The sequence below is a fragment of the Podarcis filfolensis genome (assembly GCF_964270895.1).
Source record: "Podarcis filfolensis genome assembly, chromosome: 8".
Classification (NCBI taxonomy): domain Eukaryota; kingdom Metazoa; phylum Chordata; class Lepidosauria; order Squamata; family Lacertidae; genus Podarcis; species Podarcis filfolensis.
In genome coordinates, this window is record NC_139611.1 from 53,538,668 (window position 1) to 53,547,495 (window position 8,828).

At 48.7% G+C, this 8,828-nt stretch overlaps 1 protein-coding gene across 5 annotated transcripts in view; it reads right to left on the minus strand.

Annotated features, from left to right (window-relative positions):
• The window catches only part of KCTD15 (potassium channel tetramerization domain containing 15), a 68,779-nt gene extending 60,440 nt beyond the window's left edge, over nt 1-8,339 (minus strand). The window contains exons 1-2 of one of the 5 annotated variants that reach the window (XM_083625353.1): nt 6,997-8,339; nt 232-410 (exon numbers count right to left, since the gene is read on the minus strand). In XM_083625353.1, the coding sequence (XP_083481479.1) occupies nt 232-395 (164 nt within the window). In that variant the 5' untranslated portion in view covers nt 396-410; nt 6,997-8,339. Of the gene's footprint in view, nt 1-231; nt 411-1,853; nt 1,926-6,155; nt 6,280-6,299; nt 6,325-6,409; nt 6,483-6,996 lie in introns of those variants that run through there. The other 4 variants (XM_083625352.1, XM_083625354.1, XM_083625351.1 and 1 more) reach the window with 4 other exon arrangements.
• Between the last annotated feature and the right edge of the window lie 489 nt (nt 8,340-8,828).

The following is an 8,828-nucleotide window of genomic DNA, read 5'->3' on the forward strand; positions in this document are numbered from 1 at the left end:
TTTATTTAGCTACAAAGCAGCGGTACTGGCGAGGGCGGACAGCAATTGCAACAGGTGCTTCAAACACAACGTTGCAAGACAGAAGGCGGGGAATGTATCGGAGGGTTCAATCTGGAAACAGCACAAGCATTTCACAGTCTCCGATTCTACTCGTCTTACGGCTGAATTCCCGCTATCAAAGAGCGTTAAGTTCCATGCGTTGGATGCTGCCAGAAAAAGTGTTGACCTTACCTGGAATCTGGGTACTTTGTCAAGGTGGCCAGGCTACTGGTGTACATGTGTCCTCCTACATCAATGTGCACGGGGGCGTTGGATTTGGTGAGCTGAGCTGGGAGAGGGATTCCTTGGGCAGCCAATGGAGAAACCGGAGACCGTGTTAAAGACAGCCGGGACATCGCTCTGCCTTCCTCCTAGAAGCCCCCGACAGAAAAAAGAGAAGAAGAAAAATCCTCTTAAGCACAGCTGTGCTTTACCTTGATTCCAATGAGATCACAGATCTAATAAGATCATTTTTGCATCTGCCTGATCACATATTCAGCTAACAAATTATTGCCACCTTCGTAATTAAGTGTATTTGCATCATACTCTTCAAAGGACCAGCGGGCAAAGAGAAAAGATGCTTATTAGCAATAAGAAATCAAGCGGGGTGGGGGGGATCTTTTTCAAGGTGTCAGCCTCAAGGGGCATAAAACAAACTGCAAAATTCTAATTAAAGGTCGCGGGCTTATGTGTTAGATGTGAAATATCCCCTGACAAACGAATAACCAATTTGTGAATTGGGATTCAGGGGTTTTTGCAAGTTTGTCTCAGTAACGAGACACCTCTAAATTAGTGACTTCCTCAGTACCTAAGGCATTTCATTTAGACATGTAGTAAAATTCGCATCAAACATAGAACATTTTTTTTAAAAAAAACTACCTACACAACACAACTACTAATACCTATTTTTTATCTAGAGGAAAAGCCTTCTAGCTGAAGAGGAGGCTAGAACAAAAAACGTCATTTAAAAAGTGACCACTGTTACCCTCTGTATACCATTTCCAAATATCTTGTGTTCTCAGCTGAAGTCATATATTACAGACCTATCTAGGCATACAGACAACAATCCTGTTTATAGTCAGTTCTTTCTTTCTTTCTTTTTTAAAAAAGGAGTTTAAACTCAAAACTTTCTTTCCATAAATTTATTCACTAAAATTCAGATTTCTATGAAAATATCAAGAAATTTGATTGCCCTCAGCCTTCGAGAGAATAACAATCAGATTTTAAACTTTGACAGACAGTAGGTACTTCAGTTTGCTTTAATGCTTAGAAGCTATTCCGACACATAAGTGCTATATAAATTAATAAATAATAATCTGGATGAAACAATACTGTCGCACATACAGGCAACCAACACAAAATCTTGCAAGGCATTCCAAGTGGCACAGCCTATAAACTTCATTTCTAAACACACACCCCCGCCCACTCATTACAGCAAAATATGCCAAATATTACAGCTATAAAACATTTCAGAGAATAATTTAATTGACTTGGTATTTTTATTTGCAGTCACAACACAGAGCATCTATATTCTGCTAACATCCGACAGGCACACCCTATGCAATATTCACAGTGAATTTCCATTTCTTACAGACTCCTTTGACCGTACTTCTCAGAATCCAAAGTCTCCCTTTTTAACATCATCGCAACAATACAACTAGCTTGAACAAAATCACCCCAAACAGGCAGAAAACATTTGCTTTTCCGAATTGCATAGAAACCGACTGAAAAGTAATTTTGGGACATCGGTACAAAGAATATAATCTCCACGTTTAATTGACTGTTTTGCCACTCTGCCACCAGAAATACATCACCCCATTACGGATCCACATCCTTTTCTGTCTTGACACGCAGAAGTGCAGAACGGACATCTAACCTGAGCGCTACCCCAAAGATTAGTGCTGTCCCAGAAACTTCAGCCAGTTGGCAGGAAATTATCATTAGCATTTTGACAATAGCACCACCTTCAAGGAGAGGGGCTGAATTCTTTACAAGAGCAAATGACTCTTGGTTCTTGCCCTGAGCCATCTTAAGCAAATATTTCACATCATCAACAGAACTACTTGCTTTCAACAAATAATTTAAGAGTGTCAGCCCCATTGTCTTCTGCCATTTCCTCCTGCTTGTAGATGCCCCATCTCCCCAGATGCCTACAAATTATCCCAACACCAAAAAACACAATAAGCTCTTATACGTACTAGATTCCCGGGTTTAAATTTTTGGGGGTCTCCAGCTAGAAGCTTGATGTCACCGCTGCCTCTCTTTGTTCTGACCCCAGCTAGCCTATTATCCCCTAATAATAGTGTTACAGGAGCTGCCTAGGAAGTCCCTATAACTAAAGGCAGCAATTTCCCTCGTGAATAATCACCGTTCTGCCTTCTTCCTCCTTCAGAATGAAATCTTAGCACAGAGAAAGCCCTTCAATTCTTACTTTGCAAAGGTTTTATCTTGCAATAGAGACTTCTGGCAAGAAATGACAGCCGCTAGATAAAGGCAGAAGGCGCAGGCTGTTCCGATTTGCAGAAGCAGGATTCCCATTGAATTTACAGAAACAAGAGTGTAGTCCAAGTGTTCTAGCTAACCTACGACAGCAACATCTCTGTCTGAGGGTCCCTCATCCAAAATCTCTCTCCTTGGAATCAAGTTCCACTCTATGAGGCATAACCTTGGTAAGAGGGATTAGGACTGCAGGCTCACAGCTCCATCACAAGCAATTTTACTCAGAAGTAAGTCCATCTGTTTCCAATGGGGCTCACTTTCCAGCAATTCTGCATAGGGCTACAAAATTAATTTCTCATCCTGGATGTCAACTGTGCAATCTAGCAATTTATACTATTCCCTTGCATGGCTTTTTGAATTACCTCTGTGCACGGTTGCTGTCTCTCACTTGTTAGATGCAGAAAAAAAATTATTCAAGTCTGCAGTCCACAAAATTGAGCAGATGCTAATCCAAATCTAATGGGGACCCAGATCTGAATTCAGAGTGGACTAGAAAGATGGGTACGCAGATTACAAAAACACCACCCAGGTGTTTGTTTGTTTTTGTCACAGAAGATGGATATTATGAGCTGAACTGTAAACGTGCAACTGACTCTTTTGCTCTCATTCACTTAAGATGACATTTTTCTCAAGCACTGTATCTACACCATCAAAAAGTATTCAGAGAAAAGGTAAATATTTTTGTATTTGTATCTAAAGAATGCACTGAAAGAATCAAACTGTCTTTTGGTTTACTGCTTCTGAAATGAACTTTTGACATATTCTGAGGCAGTCTCAAGTGAAAGTTTTTACAGAGTAATTAAGAAGTGTGTGTGTGTGTGTGTGTGTGTGTGTGTGTGTGTGTGTGTAAACTAAGCACACTGTATTAGTTCAAATTATCACTGTGTGGTTTGTCTACACAGGAGGAGGATCTCTGGGAGTTTGCTGAAGGCAGAGACACTGATTCACTGGGAAATTCTCCTGCGCCAGCCCTGCTCGAAATGAATGGGCAGTCTTGCAATGCTCTCATTCAAAAGAAATCTCATTGGATGATGCCAACAACCAACAGACCTGATACCCAAACTGCCTCCATGTTGGTGTGCAGAGTAGCTTTCTAGCATCTCTCACCAGGATCTTCCAAAAGGCAGCTTATTTCTTCCCGCCTTCCTGTGCTAACTGCCTAAGTGCTGCTTGTAAAAACTATTTGCCCGTGGAAAGTGAAATAACCACCATCCTATGCTCATTTACACACAAAATGATTTTGTGTCCCATTGAGCTCACAGTTGTTCCGCTCTCTAGGGGTGATTAAACTAGCTAGGCTGCTACAGCTTGCAATGATTTCACCGAATCGCTTCCCCATGAAGTTGCTTCTTTGCTAAGCTGTTATTTTAACCATAAAAGGTAAACAGAAGGCAGTTGTAAGAGCTCCATTCAACTCCATGCCCAGGGCTATCACCCTGGGGCAGAGAATGCTGAAAGACTGCAGAAATTTCCAGGGTGTTGCCTCTGTCTTCATTCTCTCTCTCACACACACAAGCCTACAGGAATATTATTCATTTAATATACACTCTAGATGCTACAATTTGAAATCCTCCTAAAAAAAAAAAAAGACTTCAAAAGTGCAAAATAAGTTTGGGATGGATAAAACTTTCCCTTTTTTGTACATACACACCCTGGGGGGCCATAGTAACCAATACTGCTGATGATGGGGTGGGTTGTGTTTTTTTGGAGGGGAAGGGGAGAAATATATATATCTGTATACCTGAAAGCAACTGCAGAAACTAAAAGGCAAAGCAGGCAAAGGCCAAGGGAGGGAAGGTGAGAGGTTGCAAACAATAGGAAACTACATCAAATGGTATGCAGGGATTAAAAACAAAACAAAAAAGGGGGAAAGCAGGCAAAGAAAGGAGCTCCAAAAGAGGGACAAAGTTTAAATCAAGGCACACAGACACTTAAAAGCCTACAGATGGGAAGCCAGACTAATTAAGGATGTAAAAACGCTTTTGTTTCTAAAGTTTATTGTTGCCAGGATAAAAAAAATTAATTGAAACTAATGCTGTTATTCACTCATGCAGTTTAATTCCTTCATGCCCATTTAAGAGATGAAATGAAAACTGCGGGTTTTTAAGAGATGCCTTGAAACAGTGCAATATACTCCCCCCCCTGCCCTTCTCTAGGATGCAAAAGGGACATCTTCCTTTCAGCCAGCCAGCCGCTTATCAAAAGCTTCAAGTGCATCCAAACTACTCTGTGGCTAAGGAGTTGAGTCCAGCAGGGAAGTCTGCAGGAGTCCCCCTGGAATGAATCAAGGGAGCTTGTGCAGGAGACCTTCCTGGGCTGCACCTCCTGCCTTTTATCAGGTCAAACCTAAAACCTGCTCTCTGGACCATCCCTTCATTGGGCTCTCTTGATCAAAGGCAGGTCTAGGGCAGCACCTGGATATAAGCATTTTTCACAGCACCTTTTCTGCCCCCCAAAGTCCTTGTCCTCAAGAGCCTTTGGAGAATATTAGTGCTCCCCTCCCTTTTGCAAAAGCCTTTTAACCTTTCCACAGAAAATGTGCCCGTGGGTTAAGACATGGAAGGCCTGGACACCTTTGTCTGTGCAAATGATGCTCAGCTCTCCACAGTTGGGAGCCTTTAAAAACCCAGGGATGCAGGGGGTGGAACAACTGCACAACCAGGGAGTTGACAGCTGAGGTGTAATCTGGTCATTAGGAGTGTGGCAGGGTGCAAGTTCATGGCCTCCTATCAATATCTGCCTAGGTTTTTTTATGGGAGTAGATGGAGAGTTCAGCCAGAGCTATTGCTAGGAAGTGACTTCCTTTAAAAATTTCCCAGCTCACTTAAGCACAGAACTTGGTCTGCGAGGTGCTTTCTGTCCCTCCATCCTATGTGTGCACACAAACAAACACAACACAACACACAAGCCTGCACTTTCCTCCGCAGGAATAAGTTGCACAGGTCCCAGCTGAAACTTCCCTCTATATTGAAAGTGCAGTCTTCTGTAGGCTCACGTGGAGGGCCATCCCATTATGTTGAATGGGCCCCAGGTTAAGTTCTGTATCAGAGAGCAGCCTGGGGGTCTTTAAGACTAAATCTCTGCACAAACTCAAGCAGGCATCCCCATCTACTCGCCAGCGTGCAAACACCCCGCGCCGGTCTCCTTTTTGAGTGCTGGTCATCCTCTAAACAGCATTCAGGGAGGCTCGCTCCAAACTTTTGGCTTTGCCAAAGAAAAGCTCCTAGCAGTAGCGGGAAGCAGCCCCCCTCCCCAAACAAACAAACAAAAATCAAAGAATAAAATTAAATTAAAAGAGCAACATGGCGCCTTTTCTTCTTCTTTCACAGAAGCAGCAAAGCAGGCAGATGGAAGAAGGAGAGAGTAGTGTCCCCCCCCTCTAGAAAGGGGAGCTCCAGCCCCAGAGCAGGGCTTGGGGAGCCCCGCGCGCGGCGTGTACCGACAGCGCAAACCGACGATCGCCGGCAGTCCTGGGCCAAGCCGGCTCGGCTCGCCGCCCTCTCCTAATCGCTGGCGCCAGACTTTCATTCACAGCCCGCCTGCCTGCCTGCCTGCCTGGGGCTTTGGCTCCCCCTCTCACCCGCTCCCCCCAAGCGCTTTTCCTTCATCATCCTCACCATTTCTTTGGCCTTTTGTGCAGAACCAGCCCTCGGGGAAGGGGGCTTCCTAAAGAAGGGACGCCCCCCTTTTCCCCCAGCCGGGGAGAAAACGGAAAGCACCAGGAGCACCAATGCTGCCCCCCCGCCCCGCGCGGCACTCACCCCCAAAGCAGCCGGCAGCCCTTTCTGGCGCCCCTCATCGTCACCCCAACCACCGACCCCCCCTTCCAAAGCCACGGCGGCTGTCAAGGCGCGCTCGCTCGTGCATGTACCATTCAAACGCCGCGGGGGCCCCAGCGAGCGCCGCGCGCTTCCCTCCACGCCAGCCGCAGCTCCCTTGGCCCCGGATCCTTTCCACCTCCCCCTCCCCCTTTCCACCCCTCTTCCCGCTTCTCCAGCTTGATGCTAGGAGGGCAGCAGCGAGAGGCGAGCAGCCTGGGGCGAGGGGGCTCCAGCCAAGCTGGCCATCGTCGCTGCTGCCTCCTGCCTTTTTTTTTTTTAACGGGAGAAAAAAATAATAAAAGGCAAAGCTACACACATACGCGCGGCCGCGCGGAACAAGTGCGCGCACGGAGCCATGCGTGCACACGCGTGCACACACACACACACACACACACACACACACGGTGCAAAAGGAAGGGTTTGGCTGGAAGTGTCACTGTAGCTTTAAAAAAGGCAGCTGCACACACAAGACCCAAGATCCGAGTTGAGTTGCAAGAACCACTTGGGGAGGGGGGATCCCCTGCTTTGGAAGGCGCGCACGGTGCAAACCAAAGGAGGAAGCAGAGAGAGGGAGAGAGAGAAGCAGGAGGAGCCCGCTCGCCCGCCTTCCCCCGCCAGCCCGGGTCGCCCGCCTTACCTTGAGCGCAGGCGGCGAAGAAGAAACGCCGACGAGCTGGGCCAAGCCCCCCGTCCTCCGCGCTGCGCGCCGCTCGCTTGGCGAGGCGGAGGGGGCTCGGGGCGCCTTTGTAGGTTCCTCTGGCTGAGCTGCCTCCGACCCTGCCGCCGCCGCGATGCAATATTGTTGTAGATCTATTTGCCCAGGCTTCTTCTTCTTCTTCTCCTCTCTCTCTTTTCTTCTTTTCTGTTTGTTTTGCCTCGTCTGCGCGGGGAGGGGAGGAAAGCGGGGTGGCGGAGGAGGAGGGGGGGATCGGGGAGAGAAGAGCCTTAAAACAGAGGAGCCGAGGCTGCTCGGGAGAAGAAAGGCAATAATCTCCTCTCTAAATAACGCGGGGAGAGGAGGGGGGAAAGGGAGGGAAAAAAGAAGGGGGAGAGAGAGAGAGAAAGGAAACCGCGAAAGGGAGACGGCGGCGGCAGCAGCGGCTTCTCGCTCTGGGCTCTGAAAAAACGCCTCCGGCTCCGCCGCCACGTTAGGCTGCAATTAGCTCAGCCCTTTTCGCTCTCCTCTCGCCTGGGCTAGTTTCGCAGGAAAAGCCGATCTTGGCCCCAACCTTCTGCAAAATCTGCCCTCCCCACCGCCGGATTTGTTGTTGTTATTATTTTTTTAAAATTAACTCTTTCTGCGTCTTGCTTTAATTTTTAAAAAGAAAAAAAATCCTGTTGCAAATCTGCCTCCTCCCCGTCGCACCGACTTCCCCCTGCAAAATTGCTTCCCCCCCCCCTTCTCCTCGCGAGCACCAAGCTTTGGGTCCTGTGTCGAAATCTCGCCTCTTTTTTTTGCTAACGGTCCTGCCTCTTCGTCTTTCTTGGCTGGGGGTGGGGTGGGGGGGAGGATAACGGTTTGGCGCCGCCGGAGTCCTCAGGGCCACGTCCCTTCCAGAGAGACTTTAGTGCAAAAGAAGGAAAAGGTGGGGGTGGGGGCGCGAAAGGGAGGGAGCGCGCGCGAGGGGGAGCGCAAAGCTGATTTTAATCACTGTCATTTGGTCTGATGTAATATTTCCCGGGGCATTTCCCAACTAGGCATAAATTTGCAGCTCCCAAATAAGTCAGGCAGGGCACGTTTTGCACATCGTTGGAGTCCTCCCTCGTTACAACGAGGGGAGCACCCGGGCCGCTGCTGCACTTGTTGATAAACTGGAGCAAGTTTTGGAGACGGGTTCTCCCCCCCTTCTTTTAATTACAAGACGAGCTCAGCGATCGAGGGGCTCAAACGGAGAGCCAAGCAGAATAAGCCTTCCTCCCTCCCCTTTTCGATGACTCCTCTCTGCTCTTCTTTGGGGATCCGATTTTGTTTTATTCTCTCCTCCCGACCCCCCCCCCCCGCGCCTCGGCTTGCAAACGCTCCCCCAATGCCCCGCAGGCCACTGGAAGCGAATGACGTCCGCGGCCAGGCATTGTGCGGCGGGAGAAAAGCGCCCTGGCAGGCCGCCTCGGGCCAAATGCGCCATTTCCATTGATGGCGCACGGCGAGAGATGGAGATGTCTGCCGCCGCCGCCACCACCGAGGCTTTGCCCAGGCAGGCGAGCAGCTCCAGGGGCGCTCCTGCTTCCTCCGGCCCGGCCGCAGCAGCCTGGCCGGGCCTCCTCCCTCTGCCCCCCCCCGCCTGCTGGAAGCTTTCTCTCTCCGCCTCCTCCCTGCGCCTCCAGCCTTTGCCATAAACTTTGAACAAAAGCAGGTCGGATTGCGGGCCAAGCGTTTGTGCAGCGCGCTCCCTCCGGGGGAAACCGCCTCCAGCCCTCGGCGCCCCAATGAGGAGCGCGCTTGCCTCCCCTTGGCTGGCTTGCTGGCAG